General features: G+C 39.7%; 1 protein-coding gene across 1 annotated transcript; it reads left to right on the top strand.

The window, feature by feature from the left end:
• The first annotated feature begins 1,414 nt into the window (after window positions 1–1,414).
• LOC139744030 (1,4-alpha-glucan-branching enzyme-like) lies at window positions 1,415–21,440 on the top strand. Its single transcript, XM_071654495.1, has 14 exons — window positions 1,415–1,546; window positions 2,996–3,165; window positions 3,583–3,698; window positions 5,073–5,346; window positions 8,095–8,185; window positions 8,914–9,123; window positions 11,325–11,440; window positions 11,958–12,085; window positions 13,019–13,117; window positions 14,295–14,577; window positions 15,966–16,150; window positions 18,434–18,564; window positions 20,540–20,657; window positions 21,361–21,440. The coding sequence occupies exons 1-14, from the start codon at window positions 1,434–1,436 to the stop codon at window positions 21,427–21,429; spliced, it is 2,103 nt and encodes a 700-aa protein (XP_071510596.1). The 5' UTR covers window positions 1,415–1,433; the 3' UTR covers window positions 21,430–21,440.
• Window positions 21,441–21,672: the final 232 nt, after the last annotated feature.

Genomic DNA, 21,672 nt, shown 5'->3' with positions numbered 1-21,672 from the left:
CCGATGGTAATTCGCTTCTTAAATAGGTTCGTATTGAAATTTTAGGCTCATTATAGAGATGCAAAGAAAGATGAAGAAAATGGAACTTTGAAGTCTGCATGCAAATGACATCATTCCATGAGCGGTAGAAATGTAAAAAAAAAAAAAAATCAATTCAGCGGTGTCGGAAAAAGTTATAGACTGTCAAAAGAAAACATTCACGACATTTTGTATACTCGCACTACCCGAAGAAAATCTACTTTTGACACGAATACTTCTGTGTACGTATTGTGAACAAGTATTTATCTATCAATATACTTTGTTATATATGTAATCCAGGATGGCCCCTTCACTGTTTTCCAGAGGGAGGGCCTTGTAAATAAACACATACAAAATAATAATCATAACAAATAAAATAAACATACCTATATATATCCGACAGTATAATAGAACAGTTGTTAAAAGTGAGAAAATGAGGAATAAAACTAAAAGCAGGCTGAAAGTGACAGTTTGAACCAGGATTGAAGAAAAACAAACAAACAATGGACTCTCCCTCCCATGATAATGTGTGGATAACATGTCAAAATAGGCTTGCCCGTGAAATATTACAAACCAAACAAAATAAATGTTCTGTTTAATGATCTACCAATTCAAAAAGTGTTATCTATAGAAAAAAAAAGTCACTTAACCCTACAAAGCCCAAACTGGACATTATTGATAAAATAGGCCCTATGCACATTGCAGTGGGATAACAATCCGTTGAAGGCACAAACACGCCAAAAAGCATACCGTACATAATAGGCCTAGGCATTATTATACACCAATAATTGACTCTGTCCTATCGGTCATGCACTGTAGCTGAGGAGGATAATACTATGTAGATAGTTAATGAACATATCGCAAAGTGGGAAACTTTTTGTTTTGTTTTGTTGTTGTTGCTTTTTTTTTTTGCAAATCCTGCGTGGACCCTTGACCACCCCCCCCCCCCCGAAGCCGCAGCAGACCCTGCATGTTTTGAATTGATTGTAAGCGCTTTGGGCCTTGTGGGAAAAGCGCACTATAAATAATAGTAATAGTAATAGTAGTAGTAATAGTAGCACTTAAATAGATTACTCTACTTGCCTTTTTTTTTCTCCTTTATTCTCTCCATTGTCGTCTTCTTTTGCTTTGATCTCACTGTGGATTCTAACTATTATTGTATTCGAGTTACCTATACTCGATGAAAGCATTCAATGATATAATTATAATTGTTGTTGTTGTTGTTGTTGTTGTTGTTGTTTCAATTTATGCTACGTAGTTTGTTCTTCCGAAAAGGGTATTCCCCATAATACAGCTCTATGCTCTATGTGCAACGATGCGGACTGCTTTGGTCTTGCTGCGTGTTTCACGCGTTATTCTCGCCCCTTTGGGCGAGTCGATCACGTTGGCACTTCGTGCAAAAACATCGCATCAAGATGGCCGTGAATGGGATGATAATCAAGGCGGACGATGTAGTAATTCCTCGACTTGACCGCTTGCTGGAGCTTGACCCCTACCTCTCCGGCCACCAGCGAGAGCTAAAGAGAAGGTATGTAGGAGAATGACCACAATTTAACCAGTCAACCTTGTTTTCTGCAAACCTAGCCCTAGCTCGCTCGCCATGCATGTTCCCATCTCGTGTTGCGCAAGATCCCAGGCCAGCCAGGGGCGGGCGGCGGGCAGAGCAGGGCAGTCCACGGCTAGCTGCAATCGCCTGGGCTCTGCTGCCTTGTCATGCCTGTAGCTCGTGATCTAGCGTCGAGCTTTGCCTTTGAGATGCACGGTCCATTACATTTCAGGTACATCGGTCACACAGGTCTAATGTCGAGATCTAAGGCAGCAAAAATAAATATTAACATTAAACAGATATTTGCAGTGTAAAAGTTTAGCTAGTAGTTACTAGTAGTATAATGATCATCGTGCCTGGAGAATAGACCAAAGTGCAGTGCAGTGTTCAATTCACGTCACTGCACTCTCTCGCTGAGCCTGAGGGATGACAGTGACACTGCCACTGGTTAGTAAGTAGATGTATCTACTACTATTCATTAGGTCTAGCAGACAGACGGGGGGGGGGGGGGGGGGGGGGGGGGAGGGAGCTGTTTTTAAGTTGAAAAGGACTTCAGAAGGACTGGTTGCACTAGTAATTAGTTCTTATGACATTAGACAGAAAGATCCGTCTGTCCGGAGGACTCTTTTATATTTTGCCATTAACGCTGTCCTCGATCCGTGAAGACAGACGCAGTCTCCGCGGAACATTCCCCGACGGACAGATACAGACCGATCTTTCGGTCAATTATGACATATGCTATCCACTGGCCAAAGCGTGATATCGGATATCGGTCCCCTCTTGTTCTGCGTGTGCGTCTCTCAACTAGACTATGTCAAAGTCTATAAAGAAGTCCCCGGGTATTTTTGCGTATTAAAATTATGAATTAAATGAATGGTTCTTGGCCCTGAATTGAGTGGAGACCTATTTCACGATAATGCAGCTATCTAGACCTCTAGTACTTTATCAGAATCTCAATAATTCAGCACAAGAAGTGATCACCAGTTGTGCTTAAGTCCTTCTTAATCTTAACTTTAAAAACGTGCAGCTTCTTCTTCAAATCAAGTTAGGCCTAGATTCTATACTTATCAATGTTCCATCTGGAACCAAACGAGGAGTCCAGTTTCTGCTTAACACGAATAATCCCTTTGTTATACACTCCCCTGGGAACTGCATGGGTGGCAGATCAGTTCACTTTGTGTCATGTGCATGCTAGATTGTGTACCATATGGTACAACTCTTGCCTAGCTAGGGAAAATTAATTGTCTAATGTGCCCTATTGAACTATTTTAGCTTTGATAGGGATAGCTGTGACTGAAATGGTGGCGACTGAGCTACGCCTACTCCGTTTTAGTACCACTGATGAGGAAAAATAATGTAAATAACATAATAGCATCTGAGTTGTAAAAAACAAACAAAAAAACATTCATGATCTTGTCTTTGTTGTGACAGGTATGGATGTTTTGAGCAAATCTTGAAATCGATTGAGACCAACGAGGGCGGGCTTGATGCTTTCACCAAAGCCTACCAGACTTACGGCATCCACAGGACAGCTGACGGGGGCGTTGTGTGCAAGGAATGGGTTCCTGGGGCTGAGGCTGTCTACTTGAAAGGGGACTTCAGTGAGTAACCTGCTTTGTTTACCTGGAGCTGAGGTTCACATTTAGGGTTCTAGGGCCGGACAATTACCCCCTGAACAATTACCCCAGACCCTTCCCACGATCCTGACACTAATCCTGATCCTGTTGAACCTAATCTCGGCTGCAAAGCCAACCCCCCTTCCCCCTTTTGGAGGGGGGGGGGGGGGGATTGGAATAGAGGAAAATCTGGGATCTTGATATGGATTCAGTGTTTGCTGGTATTTCATGTCTATCACAAAGATGTATGTATTTTGTAAGATATCTCTTGATACAGCTCATGTGAATGAAGGTCTTCTATTCATAGACATGTAATGTGTGTGTTTAGAATTCTGATGGCAGTTGAAGTGTAAGAAAGTCACAAATTCTAATTATTTTTCTTTATTTTTATTTCATCTATAGATGGCTGGAATCCAACCCAAAATCCTTTGCAGAACTCTGGCTTTGGAAAATGGGAAATTACTTTGCCTCCAAAAGAAGATGGAAGTTCACCGGTTCCACATAACTCTGTCATCAAAGTAAGTAATCTGTTTAATTTCGTTACAGGAGTGTCCTTTGCTAAAATGACTTTGTTTGTTTGGTTTCTGCTTTACAAGCTCTCTTGCTCCTATTTCCAATGTTCTCAAAATATTATAAAAATATGAGCTACTCATGTGATGTTAATGACTGATCATTTGTTATACAGCAGAAGTAAACTTCAGTTTTCTTGTCTTCAAAATATTTTAGAAAGTTTTGTTCATGTACAGCAAGATTCTGAAATTCCTTAACCCTATTCTAACTGGGCTATCTGAGACCAAGTTTTTACTGAGGGGGGGTCAATTTGATCCCCCCTTCAGATCTCGGCCGCCGATAGCGCAATCGCCGCGAAATTTTGCCTGAAGATAGAGCTGGATGTCAACTGCAAGATTACATGGTCATACGATAGAAAAATATTGCCTTTCTATTTTTAATAAATTAATTGTGCAAATTTGTGCATGAAATCACATTTTCACCTATAACTCCATTAAAAAGACTGGAGGATTGCTAAATTTTTGTGTCAGAATTCCTCAAGACACATCAAACAATTTTTGTGTAAAAAAATAGCACAATCAAAATCAATTTCTTTTGTTTTCTATTGTTTTGTTAATTTCTTATGTATTTTATTGTTTTTTCGACCTTTTGTTTTCTATTGTTTTTTTGCCAAAATTTGTTGCAAGCACTTTTTCAGGCTTATCTACACTAGAATTGATTAATTTCAATGGTTAAAAGTTGAAATAATCTTATTTATATCAATTTAACCAAAAAAGACAATTTGCATTGGATTTGCACACGATATCATGAATTTGAGCTGTTTTGGGGTTGACATGCATACCCCTATGCAAAACATTACGTAACTTCAGAACGGTATACCCGGACGTCGCAAATTTGGTCTCAAAAATATGTGGGAGACTTCAATTTAAAAAGTCGTGAAATGACGCGGCAAAACCTTTGCGCGTTGCGAAATCGTGGCGCGAAACGTCGAGGGGGGGGTCAATTTGACCCCCCCCCCCAGTTAGAATAGGGTTAAATCCTCAAGTATGACCCCCCCCCCCATTTCATAATAAGTTGTGGGTCAAGTGAAATTTTACTTGACTAACATAAAAAAAATTATGACTCTCTGTGACAGACAGTCATCGGGTAAATTCTACAAATTAAATCTTGCAATTGTTTTTAATAACAGTGGTTGTTTAGTCAGCAGCCATGTTCAATGTAAAAAGTACTAATATATTAATAACAGATAGATTTTCTTTCCTGTGCAGTGCCTTGCGTTGTGCTTGTTTTCTCCCTAATATCATTGACTCAATTTGTGTAATTTGTCCAAAACATGTCTGATTGTTTGTTGTTTTTGTTTGTCTCGCTCCCTGTCCATGTAGCTTGGTATCAAGACCAAGTCTGGTGAAATGGTAGACCGGGTCCTACCCTGGGCCAGGTACACAGTCCAGGACCCACAGACCACTTTGTTCCAGAGTGTGTTTTGGGACCCACCCAAGGAGGCTATTTACCAGCCCAAAAATCCCAAACCTCAATGGGACGGTCAGCTTGGTCTGAGGATCTATGAGGCTCACGTTGGAATCTCTTCGTGGGAAGGCAAGGTAGCATCTTATGACCACTTCACTGATAACGTCTTACCCAGGATCAAGGGACAAGGTGAGCCTAGACTAGACCCTGACGGGGGGACCTATAAACATCAATATGTTTGTGTGATTGATTTTCCACGTGGAGTGGCTCAAAAACATATTTGCAGGTTGTTGAATTTGCTCTTTGCAATTGTCAAACTCATTCACAATGCAGAGACTCCAACTCTCCCGTTTTCGACGGGAGATCTCCCGCCGAAAGCCCAGTTTTGCAAAATCTCCCGTTCCCCCGCTTGAGATTTGATTTCTCCCGCCCTGGCTCTGTGTCTCCCGGTGGAAAGGATTTCTTACTTATTGCTATCGTATGTTGGAAAGATAAGCCTTAGATAGCACCAGAGAGCATCTAGAACCCTAGGAACTTCGCGCTTCGCACACATCAACTTGGAGTCTCCCGTTTGCTAGGGGTTTCGGGCGGGAGAATCTCCAGATCAGAAGGTGCTTGGGGTTGGAGTCTGTGACAATGTGCAGAGAAAACTGTGAAAATATTCTTGTGAGTTTTAGAATTTGCACTAGCAAGAAAATTAATGTACTGCAAACAATTCTGCATTTACAGCATCAGTAGGCCTTGGTAGGGGGACCTCTCAGAGGGTTTCCCCAGGCCACGTCACACCATTCCCATTTCATAAAACTTATTTTCACTGACAACTGCCACATTTCTGTGACAAATATGCTCTTAGACAATCAGATGCAGGGTTTTCAATAGCTTATAACAACAATGTGAGGGGCCCACATTCTACAAGCTTTATCTTTTTAATGGGTCCCTCCATTTTTCGAATTTTGCATACTGTTTAGTTATTTCTAATCACTTGAGTTTTATGATAGTGTATAATTATTGTAAGGTGGTACAATCATTGTACATTCTTTTCATGTTAGTTTACGCACCTTATTTTCTGTTACCAAAAAAGTGATGTTTATATTTTTTGTCGAAAAATGAAATAAAACATTGAATTGAATTGAATTGAATGACAAATTGTCACTGAAGACAAGTTTTATGAAATGGGCCTCAGGTTGGGCTTTGCAGGGATAGTCTGGAGAAGTAAATCTGTTTTTACAACTGACCATTCACACTATTATCTGAGCTGTGGGGACACTCAGGGTTTGCGGCTAGCCCTACTGTTTGAAACCAGAGGTTATAGTGGGGCAGATATGTGAAAAAAATGCTCACATCTGGCGGAAAGTATGAAATTTTGCATACAGGGGTATTTTGAGGCGCTGATTTCAAAAATTGCCAGATCCAATAGATCTGATCACGGGGTCGGCCGCCATTTTGAATTCCAAAATGGCCGCCGTCAAAGATCCCTATCTTCAGTTCTGAATGACATTAGCCATTGGAATTTGATATATAAAAGCATGAAGATATGATGACTTCAATAACAGACTTATTTGATATGTCTGACAAGCTGCACGGCAGCCAATTTGAATTTAATAAATATTTGCCATGTTGGACGTTGAAAATCTCCATCTCGGGTTTGTAAATTAGGCTACCTGATTGAGCGTGCGTTTGTAACTGATAGAGTGCACGCTGATGTATTTACATTGTGACGTCAGTGAAAGGTGCATTATGCTTCCTTTTTGCTGCACTTTTTGACATGCCCGTGAATGTTAGTCGTGATGTTTGTCTTCGTAGCCACATTGGAATTCAAAATAGCAGGCATTGCGTTTGTCAGACACATCACATCAGTTAATAGTTTAACTCAGTATGTTAAAATACTTGTTTACACCTAATTTCAGAGTCACTCACCACTTAGAAATCGAGATAGAGATTTTGAATATTTCGTCGAGGCGGCCATATTGGAATTCAAAATGGCGGCCATTCGATGTTTGTCAGACACTCCGAATCAATCTGTCATCAAATTCAATGTGTCAAAACGCTCATGTGTACCAAATTTTGGTGCAAAAGGTCATTCAGAACTGAAGATAGGGATCTTTGAATTTGTTTTGTGATGGCGGCCATATTGGAATTCAAAATGGCGGCCGACCCCGTGGTCAAATCTCTTGGATCCGGCAATATTTGAAATCAGCGCCCCAAAATACCTCTACATGCAAAATTTCATACTTTCCGCCGGATGTGAGCATTTCGACCAATTTTTGTTACATATCTGCCCTACTATTATGTGTATGCGTACCTTTGGTGGATCCAGGTGGACACTATCAATACGAGCCCAAGGTCACCCCCTCCAAATTTTGTTCCAGGACCCAACACGTCTGCAAGGATACCAGGAAAAATCCAGGGCCCCATTTCATAAAACTTGTTATCAGTGACAAGTTGTCATAGTCATCTGATTGGCTAGGAGCAAATTTGTCACAGAAATGTGGCAGTTATCACTCATAACAAGTTTTATGAAACGGGACCCTGATGTGTGTCCACACTAGGACTTTGGAGGTCGATGTGGATAGCACTGGTAGGAAGTTAGGTGGCTAGTCCAGATTTACTGATGAAATTCATTTGTACAGATGGTCTGGAGTCAGTCCTTTCATTTGGTTTTGATGTAAACACCAGTCATTATGAGAATATCCCAATTCAAGTTTCTTTGAAGCGTGTCCATGTTGTCTCTTTGAAAATTCCCAGTCTCCTTCCACATTTAATTTGCTTGTACGAAAAATATTACAGAACTATTCTGTGTGGGAGGTTAGTTTTCATGTTGTAAGCAACGTAGTCAATTATCTATATGAGATCAACGATTGTAACAAATTCACCAACATTTCTTTTACTTACTAGATTGCTTGTTTGTTTGTCTGTCTGTCTCTCATCTCATGTCAGGCTACAATGCTGTACAGTTGATGGCTGTCATGGAACATGCATTCTATGCCAGCTTTGGTTACCAGGTTACCAGTTTCTTTGCATCTTCAAGGTAAATATACTCCTCTCTCTCTCTCTCTCTCTCTCTCTCTCTCTCTCTCTCTCGCCTGTCTACCGCATTTACACACTGAGGCAAGTGGCTGACAACCCTTATTCACTGTTTATTTCACAAGGTTTCTATTTTAGTGAATTTCGAAAATTGGCTGCTGCTCGGAAATTTAAAAATCTATGAAAATATCAAGTCTGATCCCAAGGTGAATACCTGCATGTGTACATTTCTCCATTCAGTCCTATATGCCATGATTGCGAATCTAAGCACTCGCAAAATTGTTTGGAAGTCATGAAAAATTAGACTCGTTAAATATATGGCGTATACAGTAATGTATTCGATTAATTAACTGTTCTGCAGACAATATGTTTTAATGGTTCTGTGGTACTTTCAAAATTAGTACAACTTTGTAAAATGTAACTGGTAAACCCAAGACCTGTCTATTTCGCAAATTCAGAAATAAGTATACTGTTGTAAAAGAGTTTGTGTGAGATGTCATGTCAGTAACTGTTTCTGGTTTGTGATGGATGTCACGTCTTTCATTATTTTGAAGAGATTTTCAGGTGTTCATGATCTCTACTGTAAAGCTCTCAACAATATTTCAGTCATTCTGTTCTTGTCCTTTCATGAATGTGAGTCAAGTCTCCTACCGATTTGCACCATGAGGGATCTTCTAGTCAACTTTTTAGAGCAATTTATTCATTCCTCTTTGGTATCTTGTTTTCTTACAGTCGCTATGGCAACCCAGAGGCTCTAAAGCGATTGGTGGACACAGCTCATGGTATGGGCATCTACGTCTTCCTGGATATGGTTCACAGCCATGCGGCTAAAAACGTGTTGGATGGTTTGAATCAGTTTGATGGCACGGAGAGCTGTTACTTCCATTCTGGAACCCGGGGAACTCATCTACTGTGGGATAGCAGGCTCTTTGACTACAACAAGTAAGATCCATTGTCTTTATACCTGTAGTAAATAAATGTGACCTGCCGCGACAAAAGTATCCAAAAGTTGCTGACGGCTGAGCAGAGAAAATCAAGTTTGTAGTCAAGTCATCAAAATCGGTCAAAACCATCTGATTTCTGTTTTTGGCAAAATGTTGTAGTCTAATGATTTGTCTATCATCTGCTGAAATTTCGAAGCTAAATGATCAAAGGAAAGGCAGAGAATTAGCATTTTTCTGGGCCATGTTTTTCCAATTTTTCAACGAAACAGAAATGTGTGCGAAGATTTGGATGACCGCAGATAGACTCTGCCCATAGCAATGAGGGAGTGATCTTATTGGTCAGTGCGTGGCATCCTGGTTACTGATTGGTCATGCATAGACCACTTGCGCTACGCTTGAATAAACATCACAGAGGTTGCTATGTTCAGATCTTCTATTGCCAAGAAGTGAAATTGTCTTACCTCTCCATGGTTATGATTGAGTCAGAGAGAAAACTTTGAAGACAGTTTTTTCGAAATGCTGATTTCCTAAACCACTCGACATGGTCTTATAAAATCATCAATATCTCCGCAGACAAGTACTTTTATGAGTCATGTTATATATGAAATTAAAGCAGAAGAGTAGGGGAATAATGTCATGTCATTTTCAGAAAGTCAACCTCCCCTCGACTTTCAGAACCTTTTATTGTAGTGGGTCACAAATTGATAACTAAGAACACGGTACGTGAGGGATAAGAACCATGACTGGCTATGGGGTGGAAACTTGATGGTCTGGTGGATATGATGCATGTCTAGCAATCAGGAGGTCACTGGTTCAAATCCCCAAGTGAATACTGTTTATGCCAAATATATTTCGAGGTTGTCATTTTTGCAAATTTTGTGACTTGGGTGCTATTTGCAAATGAAGACATGCAAAAAATATTGACTCTGACATTGATGTGAATGTGACTCGCACAGAAACAACACTCTGTGCAGTACTGTGCTCCATGATCCCAAATTAAACTACTCACAAAATCGTCAAGAAGTCCATATTGGCAAAAAATTAGACTCAGTAGTTATGTATATGTCGTATAGAGTATATTAGCCCATGATTTTTATCATGGCTAGTATCAGTGCTCTAAATACTGAAAGATTGGTGTTTATTTACGTCGATGACAAGCAATTTGTTAATCAGTTGCAATGACAAAAATTTTACGTTCTGGATTGTTTTGTTCTCTTTTTCCTCTTTCTCTGATACTACTCTGATGGGAATTATGTCACTCTGAAAAGTTTACTTCAGTTTGATTTGTTTTTAATTTTAGTTTCCTCCCAAGAAATCCATCTTTCAGTATGATACTGAGCTTTTCTAGAATCTCTTCCTAACCCATTGAGCACAAGCTGATTTTGCCATAACATGTATTTCCCATAGATACCTGCCCAAGTATACTCGTGACTTGTCTTCAGAGGGGTAATTATTGTAAAACCAAAAACATTTTCGTCATAAAACTTCTGAAAATTATAAATGATGGGCTTCTTTGCGGCATGAAACTTTTATTCGCGAATTGGCACTGGCATTCACTGCATTGTGTAGACAAAACTTTTTCATGCATTTTACTTTTGCAAACCTCATCTCCTCATTGCTAAATGTGCAAAAGTTTTGTGCATGGGAAAATTTTCTGGTTTTACAGTATTTTTCCTGTTTATGCTGCGTTTACACCATGTTCCCGGTAACCACAGCAGCCCCGTCTCAGGTCACCGTTGACAAAACGGGATGGATATGAAACAATGCGATGAGACAGGATAGGCAAATGTGCCAGGCCGTGATTGCCTGGGATGCCGTGTCAGATTTTTAAACTGGCAAAAAAATTGCAACGGCAGTCCCGGTGCTAATAAGGAATCTTGTATGCCACGATTAAACAGGGTGAACGCCACAGAACACAATATCACGTAATAGACCGTAACAAAACTTGGATGTGGCCCGTAGCGGGAAGCAACAGAAAATATTGATAGTCTAGCCTGACCAGACGCCATGAGAACAGCGTCTGATACTGATATGTTCAGCGGGGTGAGGACTGGGACAAACAAGACTAGAATGTGAAGGGAGGAAAACAGTTGAATGTCTCATAATACCCACAGAGCACTACGCTTCGGGCAAATGGAGCTGCCGTGGCTGGCGGGAACATGATGTTAACGTAGCTTTACTGTTTGATTTTTCCTGCAGCTGGGAGGTACTACGCTTTCTCTTGTCCAACCTAAGATGGTGGGTGGAAGAGTTTGGCTTCGATGGATTCAGGTTTGATGGAGTGAGCTCTATGATCTACCATCACCATGGCGTAGGTCAGTTTGTCTGGATTCATTCATTAGGGTTGACCTGTCTGTTTGTTTCAACTGCATCTCAAAATTCCACCATGTTGATCATCTTGTTTTTTTGACCAAAAGGGCAGGAACTTCTTCCGCCTACCATAAGTCTACCTATTTATATATTTGTCAATCAGTCTTTCAGTCAGTCAATCAATCAATCAATCAATCAATTAATCAATGTGAATATCTATCTTTCTACCTATTTATCAATTCATCCATCTATAGTCTGTTTACACATCAATCTACTGTATACATTTCTCTGTCAATCAATCTATCTATCCATTAATCTATGCATCTACCTGGTGGTGTCAATCTATTTGTCTTGCTATCTATCTATCTATCTATCTACATGTATCTATCTATCTATCTATCTATCTATCTATCTATCTATTTATCTATCTATCTATCAATCAATCTATCTATCTATCTATCTATCCATCTATCTATCTATATCAATCTATCTATCTCATTGTTTCATCAATGTTTCCTGTAGGTACTGGTTTTAGTGGAGACTACAGTGATTATTTTGGGCTGGCAGTAGACACCGAAGCCCTCACCTACCTGACTCTAGCCAATCACATGCTACACTCTTTCTACCCAGGCATTGTCACTATAGCAGAGGTAAGTAGACGTTAACCCTTTGGGGACAGGCTGCTTTCTCTATAACATGCATTTCCCATAGACAGCTGTCTGAGTATACTTGGGACAAGTCTTCAACAGGTTAAAGTGGTCCTGTGCTTAGTGGGTTTGGCTTGCTCATCCTAGATTCAAATTCTGCTCTTACATTTAAATATATTGCAGGCTTTGCCTTGAAAATATTTGCCTACTGGTTAAAGTCTTTATGTTCACACGTCCGACTCAGTCAACGGCGTGCCAACTTAACATATTCTGCTCAAATGCTCAAACCCGCCCAAACCTTGTATATACCGATGGTATAATACTCTGCATACATTTGAGCCAAAGACAATCATTCCTGTCAAGCTGTATGGCTTGGAGACTGCCTCCAATAACTCTGAGCTCAGTGGAGATATAAACCAAATGCTCATCTGAAATATTTACTCTCTGTAAAGCTGATACTGCTATCAGAAGCACCGGTTACTATCAACCTGTTTGATTTAGGTCTTGTTTGGTAAAGTAATGTCTATTTTAACCATAACTGGAGGGCCATGTAAGTTTTGATTCATGCATGGACATAGGAATGCACCTGCCTCATTGAAACCCACACAAGCATCTCTTCCTCCTTTAATATTTTGGAGGTCCCTCAAGTTAGACACTATGGCTGATTTTGGTTACAGTGTTGGAAAAGTGGGGGCATTTCATGAAGCATTTGTCACATAGATTATATGTACATATATATATTTTTCTTTCTCGCAAACTATTATAAGCTACTGAAATCCTTGAATCTGATTGGCCGAGAGCAAATTTGTCAGGGAAAAAAAAGGGGAAAAAAAAGAAAAAAAGAAATGACAAGAGGTTTGCGAAATTGCCCGTAAATTGATGTATAGGAAAGGTCAATGCACTCTCACCCTGAGGTCTGTCTGTGTCTGTGTGTAGGAAGTGTCTGGGATGCCCGCCCTCTGTAGGCCAGTGGAAGAAGGAGGAAATGGATTTGACTTCAGGCTTGGTATGGCTATTCCTGACAAGTGGATCAAGGTTTGTCAAGACTGCCCTCTACTGGTGACCATGTGCATATAATAATGATAATAATAATAATAATAATGATAATATAATAACAATTTCTTATGTAGCGCATTTCAGACTTGAAAAGAATTTCAGTGTGCCTTAGAAACAAACAAATTATACCACAATACAAAATATAACAACAAAAATTACTATTTAACAAACACAATATATTACTCTACAACAACTATTTCTTAACCCGTTGAGGACGGTTTGATTTTGCTACAACACGCATTTCCCATAGACACCTGCCCGAGTATACTTGGGACTCGTCCTCAACGGGTTAAACATACATGAAAAGTGCGGCAATTATCAAATCATAGGCACTTTTACTGAGATAACGAGTCGTTTATTTGTGTAGATAAGTTTTTGTTTGATATTGTTGTAAGAGACCAGAGGACAATTCTTTTTGGTCTACACTGTATGCATTGAATGTTAGAAAGAAAAAGGCTCAAATTCCCGAAAATTATTTCTCCCCCTTTCTCAAGGTAAAAATATGACAAAGCAACCAAGGACCTTCAAAGAGAATTTTTATTGTGAAATCATGTGTAAAACCAGAAATAAGTACTGACAAAATTGCAAGTGAGTTTTTGAGAGGACTAAATTCGCAAAATTTGATCCAGTTCAGTGATTTTATCATGGACAAGACTGACTGTAATTTTGATGAAGAGAAAACATGCTCACTGAGCATCTAGTCAAGATAAAATAACAGACTTTCTCAAATTTTCAAATCTTATTCTTAAATCAATGATTATATATGATGACAAAGCTCTATTTAAGCTCATAATTACATTCAACACGGTAGGTCATTGAGTGTTATCACATTCCATTCAACACGGTAGGTCATTGAGTGTTATCACATTCCATTCAACACGGTAGGTCATTGAGTGCTATCACATTCCATTCAACACAGTAGGTCATTGAGTGTTATCACATTCCATTCAACACAGTAGGTCATTGAGTGTTATCACATTCCATTCAACACGGTAGGTCATTGAGTGTTATCACATTCCATTCAACATGGTAGGTCATTGAGTGTTATCACATTCCATTCAACATGGTAGGTCATTGAGTGTTATCACATTCCATTCAACAGGGTAAGTCATTGAGTGTTATCACATCTTTCCTCTCATTCTTGCTGCTCGTGTAGTTACTCAAGGAGTACAAAGATGAAGACTGGAACATAGGAAACATCGTCTGGACCCTCATCAACCGTCGCCATAGCGAGAGGACGATAGCCTATGCCGAGAGTCATGACCAAGCTTTAGTTGGAGATAAGACCATCGCTTTCTGGCTAATGGACAAAGAGATGTATACCAACATGTCGGTTCTCACAACACAGACTGACATTATCGATAGAGGCCTTGCTCTACACAAATGTATTCGACTCATCACTCATGCCCTAGGAGGGGAGGCATGGCTAAACTTTATGGGTGAGTTGACTTACTGTAAAAGTAGATAGTTTCATGCAACTAATTTCTGGCACTCGGCCGAGTAAGAAAAGTTTAGTGTGTTGCCAATTCCGTGGAACTAAGACATCAGCATCCGGAACACGAGGCAAGCAAAAATATTGGCATGCTTTTATTTTTGCGCTAGTTCTGGTTGCACGAAATGGGCAAAAATTTCAACTTTTACAGTAATATTGATATGTTTATTTTAATATTTCTTCAGTTTTATAAAAAAAAAAAGGAACAGGGTAGTCATGTTCAGGGCCCAAGGGCCTACGTACTTTTCAAGTGATCCCTGTTACAAATAGCACATATTGCGAGTAAAAATCATATAAAACAACAGCAACAAAAGAGAATACTGGGTATGTCTGATGAAAACCTCCAGTAATATTTTTTGCTTCACACTTCATGCAGTGGGCTACACAGTGAGGGGCAAAATTAACTTGCTCAAAGGAAAACTGACTTTACTTTTAGATAATGCTGGTAAATAAGATTGTGCATATCTTCTTCCTCCATGTCATACTATAGTTATATCATAATCCTTTTTTAATGATTTATTAACAGCTGTTGCATCATCTTTCTTCTGTGATATGATCATTTGATCCTGTTATAGTATGAATAATGAGCTTGAAGCTACAAGGTGTATGCATTGAATATTGATCTATTGGAGACTAGTCACAAGTACACTAAAGCGCGACGCACACTACACGACTCACAACTATACGACCTTCGGACCATGAGACCCAGTCGTACGACCTGCCAACGCACACTATACGATCAGACCTTACAGGTAGGCTTACGACTGTTCTGTCTTCAGTACATTTTACCAATGAGTATTAAAGCGCACGCAGTGCGGATGCGCACTGCATGCGCTTGCATTTTACTGTATCTTGATTGGCTGAAATGACTGGTCGAAGAAATTCAACATGTCAAATTTCTACGACTGGAAACTGGTAAGACTGTGACGTCACACTTCCAGTCTTAAGGTCGTACGACCGGTCATATAGTGTGCAGTGGGCTTTAGTCAGGTACCTATTGGAAATGGGTGTCCTAATAAAATCAGCTCGTCCTCCATGATATAAGTTCAGACCACTGTCCTTCAACACGCTGGCTCAAAGTCACCAAGCTGGTTTAAACTTAGATCACAGTCTAAAATAGTGTGAAATAGGTGTACAGGCTACCTTTGACATGCGTGTATCAACACATGCTTGTTACTGGACGTCTATTGGCATGCGCAATCTGTCAGCCACATTTACACAGAAAAGATTTGCACAGACCATGATCTAAATCAAAACTACCTTTATGAATTTGGGCCCTAATGTTTCTGTGATGTAGAAGACTGTTTTCATGCAGATTGTATCTCTGATATCTAGGGAATGAGTTTGGTCACCCTGAGTGGCTGGACTTTCCTCGACCAGGAAACAACAACAGCTACCACTACGCCAGGAGACAGTGGCATCTTGCTGATGATAATCTCTTGAGGTATCGATTCCTCAACAACTTTGACCGAGCCATGAACAGTCTGGATGACAAGTTCCACTGGTTGTCAAGTCCTCAGGTGAGTCTCGAACTCGGACCTCTACAGCTTTTTCTGTTTCTACCTTTATTCCTTTTGTGCTTGAGGCTTTTACAATGTATATAAAGCAGGGATTGTCTTTATGATTACCTCTTGTCTTGATATGGTGGCATTGATAGTGACAGAGACTCCAACTCTCCCACTTTCGACGGGAGATCTCCCGCCGAAAGCCCATTTTTGCAGAATCTCCCGTTCTCCCGCTTGAGATTTAATTTCTCCCGCTTGAAATCATTTCTTACTTAGTTTCATTGTATGTTGCAAAATAAGCCTTAGATAGCGCAAGAGAGCATCTAAAGCCCTAGACCGCAAGGTACTTGATGCTCGTAATGTGCGCTTCACGCACATCAAGTTGGAGTCTCCCGTTTGCTAGGGGTTTCAGGCGGGAGAATCTCAAGATCTGAAGGTGCTTTGGGTTGGAGTCTCTTCAGTGATGATGATTGACCATTGATGGATTATTACTTCATTGTCCTCAATGGAAATTGCTCAAGCATTCGATATTACAAGGAAATAATCAGCAGATACGGTTGTATGTTACAAGTACGCCAAAGACTTACGTATCACAAGATGCAACTGCAACTGAAACATACTGGCAAGTACAAATTCTTTGAGAGTTTTTTTTTTTTTGTCATGAGCACTTCAGCAGAAATAATCCTGTCCAAGAAAACATTGTTAGTATTGTTACCCACGCCGATGAAAATCGGCAGGGGGTTATGTAAAGGGTTCCGTATGTTTGTTTGTTTGTTTGTTTGTTTGTTTGTTTGTGTACAAGATAACAAGAGAACGGGTTAACAGATTTGCACGAAATGTTCAGGGGATGTTTGGATAATGGCAGGAAAGAATCGATTAGATTTTGGTGATAATCGGTTGACCCTTGCAAATTCTGTGTGACCTTGAAGTTTTGACCCCATGATATAGTGACCACTCCGAAAATTTCCCGTTTCTCACTTTGCGATTTTCCGCTACCATACGAACACATAAACTCCCAAACGATCCAACTTCGCTGCTCAAATGTTCGTAAGAATTCCGAAATTTACGTTTAGGCCTATTTGAGGGACTATGTCCTTCTAGATTTATGAAAGTTTGTTCTCCGTCGTCACAAACTGGCCCGTATTTTGATGATTTTTCAAATTAACATTGATTGTTTTTTTCGTTGGAGGAGCATTTGCTCGGTCGCAGTCACACTGCACGATATGCGCGCTCAATGTCAATGCGTGTGCAAGGCCGCTGAAAATGCATCGCGCTCTACCCTGTTGGTGCAAAATAGCATCGGGGACGTTGCGGCGCTCGTTGGTGACCGAATACTGGTGCAGTAGACATTTGCATTTAACCCTTGCATTGAATAATTCCCGTAGACACTAATCATAGGGGTAATTGCCTAGGGGGTACGTAAATTTTGTTTTTCTTTTGCGCTTTTGTGGATACCATCAAAGTCGTACACTCATACGACCTTTGATATCAACACACTCTCGGCTTGCAATAAGCAAAATATCCCGCAAGAAAACGGCGTATTTCTCGATTTTTAGCGCTTTTTCGGCGACCCGTCACGTAGGCAATACTCTTAAAACTGGACTTAATTCGCGCGCGCTTGGAAAAGTTCCGAATCTGCACTTTTGACGGTGGAATTTGGGATTTTCGATGGATTTTTGGAGGAGACTAAAGGACTTTCCTGTGGTGAATGAGTGTTACCGTATGTGAAATGATGTGATTTGCGTGTGATGTGACTGTAGAACCAAAGATCATCGTACACTGAAGTGTACGATCTTTGGTAGAACGCACTGGCTGGTGATAAAGGACACTGGCAATTAAGTGACCGAATTCTGGTAGATGACCGAATGCACAGTATGTTTACCCCGACTTTGTACAAGGCGTGGGTCTGCCGCCTTTGACGGCCCCTCTCTAGTTATTATTATTATTTTCATTAATGTTATTATTATTATTACTGTTATTATTACATGTATCATCATTATTATCATTACTATCAGTATTATCATCACTGGGCCCTCCATGATAATTATCATCCATGCACTGTAAATCATTGATGTATTCGCGGCATAAATTTTTTGAATTGGAGCCAATGGCTTTCTTTGCGGCATGAAATTTTCAGGACCTGCCTCTGCATTCAATGCATATAGTGTAAACAAGAACTTTCGCATGCATTTCGATTTCGCGAAACTTTGCGCTCGCGAAATTCACAAAATTAAAATCCACGCGAACATTCCTCGTTTTACAGTAAATCAGTGATATGTGTTGTGTGTTTCTACCCAGGCCTACATCAGCTGTAAACACGAGGATGACAAGATGGTAGTCTTTGAGAGAGCCAGACTTCTCTTCCTCTTCAACTTCCATCACACCAAGAGTTTCCCTGACTACCGAGTGGGCGTGGGTTTGCCTGGAAAGTATCCTTTGTCACCTCTGTAATCGTAGAGATCTCTGTAACCTTTTTGACTGCTTTGACCTCTGTGACCTTTGAGACATTTTTGACCTTGAGAAAATTGTGACACATGTGACCCTTGTGATTTTTGAGACCTTGAGACAATTGAGATCTCTGTGACCTTTGTACTTTGTAACCTTGAGACTTTATGACCTCTGACCTTTCAGATGTTTCTGACCCTTGTGACCTTTTAGACCTTTAGACCATTGAGACATCTGTGACCTTTGTGACCTTCAGACCTTTGTGACATAATTATGTGACCTTTGATACATTTTTGCCCTTTAACCCGTTGAGGACGGACTGATTTTGCTACAACACACATTTCCCATAGACACCTGCCCGAGTATACTTGGGACTCGTCCTCAACGGGTTAAGACCTTGAGACCATTGAGACCTCTGTGACCTCTGTGACCTTGAGACTTCGTGACCTCTAACCTTTCAGATGTTTCTGATCCTTGTGACCTCTGAGGCCTTCAGACCATTAAACCATCTTTGACTTTTGTGACCTTGAGATTTTTGTGACATAATTATGTGACCTTTCATGAGACATTTGTGACCTTTGTGACCTGAGGACCCTAGTGACCTTTGTAACCTGAGGACCCTAGTGACCTTTGAGACCTATTTGACCTCTCTTTGACCTTTGTGACCTTGAGATCCAGGACTTCCGTTACCTTGAGACCTTCTATGACCTCTGTGACCTTTCAGACATTTCTGGCCTCTCTGACCTTTCTGACCTTTGAGACCTCTTTGACCTCTTTGACCTTCATGACCTTGGTGACAGCTGTAATATTCATGGTTTAGCAGCACTAACCAAAATATAGGAATGCAATAAATGATTGAACTTTAGATGGGATTGATTTTTTAAATTTCTCCAGCTGTGTTTATTGGTGATTCAGTAATGAATGTCCATAATAATTGAATCTCCATGCTAGAATAGAAGCTCAGCTGCATTGGAACTTCATATGAAATTAGCATTGAACTTTTGTTCACAATACAAGATATTTACCTTTAGAATTTGCAGCCGTCAATGCTCCAGCTTCATCAGCAGAATGACCAGTATTCCCCTGATGAATCCTGCAGCATTTACAGCTGAAAATTCCAGATGTATATCATTTTCATTGAGATCAAAAGTAGAGCCCTAATCTCAATATCTCCATGCTGTTTTAAATGGATTTTGATTGGAAGAGTAAAATCGTGCACACTGTATAGTAAAAGAGGCATTACATTTTTGGACAAAAAAAAAAAAAATGAAGAGAAATTCACTTTGTGAAGTTACACTGGATTCATGGAAGATTTAAGATTAATTAAGATTGCCTAGATGATTGAGACCAAGGCTGTGAGAGCAGTTCTATATAAACAATGCTGGTCTCCATCAATTCAACAACTTAAATTTTTCACCATGATAAAGGCACTAATGTTCAGTCACTTCAACTCTGGAACGATCAAATATAAAGTAAGTTCTTCTTGAGTGTATATCACAGAAGAGAATTACGTGTAAATTTGTATGCATGTAGAAAGGAGACCAAGTTGAAGGTCATGACATCAACACTTTGTCTCATTAACATATGACTGAAAGGGATATCATTAGCATGGGAAAACTGTTGAAGTCCTTGAACAATCTGTTTGATTGCTAGATTAAAATGAGACTTTCAGTGTACTGTTCATTTCATATTACAGTGCTTAGAAATGCTAAAGTACATTCAGATTATTTTTCACCTAAATATTGATGAATTACAGTTCTGATGAGAGGGAAAAAGAACTGAAAAAAAAAATGATGGACTTCAATTTCAGTAGATCCCTGATGCCTAACTTTCTTTGTTTTTCTCACAAAATATTCTTGTTACTGACTTACTCTTTATAGGGGTTTGTAGTATTAGAGCCATTAAAAATGATATCTTTGGATGGAAAGGAAGTTTCATTCCTTCAACAATCATCACCAGATACAAACTAGTCTTGAATTCAGACTCTGAGGAATTTGGGGGCCACAATAGACTGGACCAATCAACGGATTATTTCACCTCAGACCAAGGCTTTGCCAACAGGGAGCATTCACTTCAGGTAAGGTTCAACTTAGACTCAAGTGTTCTGTGTAAAGTCTGTACAGGTTCTAAGAATGAGCGACTCCCAAATAATGATAGCTTGAAGCCAGCCTGTAGTTTCCTCTAGCAAATGTTTCATTTGACTGTACATTGTAGGTAGCCATGATACTGCAGCTCCCTTCCTATCATGACTTTAGTCTTGGACACCAGAGAAGAACAGAATCATGATATTTTGTTAATTAATCTGAAATGGGCAATCCATCTATTTTGTAATCTTTCTGTAATTCATGCATGATTTATGTAGTGTTTTGTTTAATTTTTTTTATGTGAAACAGAGAATAAATAAACAAGTGTTACTGTATTATACAGGTTATATTTAATTTTATTTATCAGTTTTTGCAACTTTTTCATGTACATAATTTCACAGCGAAATTGCAAACAAATATGTGGGATGTATTGGCTGGTAATGTGAAATATATATTAATATAATTGCAATCACTGAATACACAATTCAAGAAAGTGAAATCGGTATGCCAGATCCACGATAATTGAGGGCTTTATATGCTAATAATATCCTGGGATTATTTAAGTGAATATTTTTGCAAGTCTACAAAAAACAGTGGAATATCATAATGACAAAGCAAATTGACAATTGCAGAGTTCTGATGGTAAGATATTCTTGTGCTGGTCTGAAATGAGATTACACCCTTGTCAACCCACAGGTGTACATCCCAAGCCGTGTAGCCCTTGTCTTGGCACTGGAAGAAGACATCGTCAAGTTAGGAGTGTGAGATGTCTGCTGCCCTCTAGTGTTGTAGGTCAGATAGTAGCAGGCTGCTCTGCAGTGGATGGAATTGTCTACAGGCAACCCTGGTAATCACAATATTTATTGACAACAACACAATGATTTTTGTTGCTGAAATCTTCTCAGTCCGATTCTGTTGAGTGCAGATCATGAAAGTGGAAGAAATGCATGGAACAATTCTCAAGATTGTCACAATATGTTTACTGTGTTACTATATTGCAGCTTAATT

This window comes from Diadema antillarum, unplaced genomic scaffold (assembly GCF_040938485.1).
Source record: "Diadema antillarum isolate AM-2024a unplaced genomic scaffold, OU_Dant_1.0 scf00000035, whole genome shotgun sequence".
Classification (NCBI taxonomy): Eukaryota; Metazoa; Echinodermata; class Echinoidea; order Diadematoida; family Diadematidae; genus Diadema; species Diadema antillarum.
Note: the sequence above shows the minus strand (reverse complement) of the source record. Positions and strands in the feature narration are given on the sequence as shown.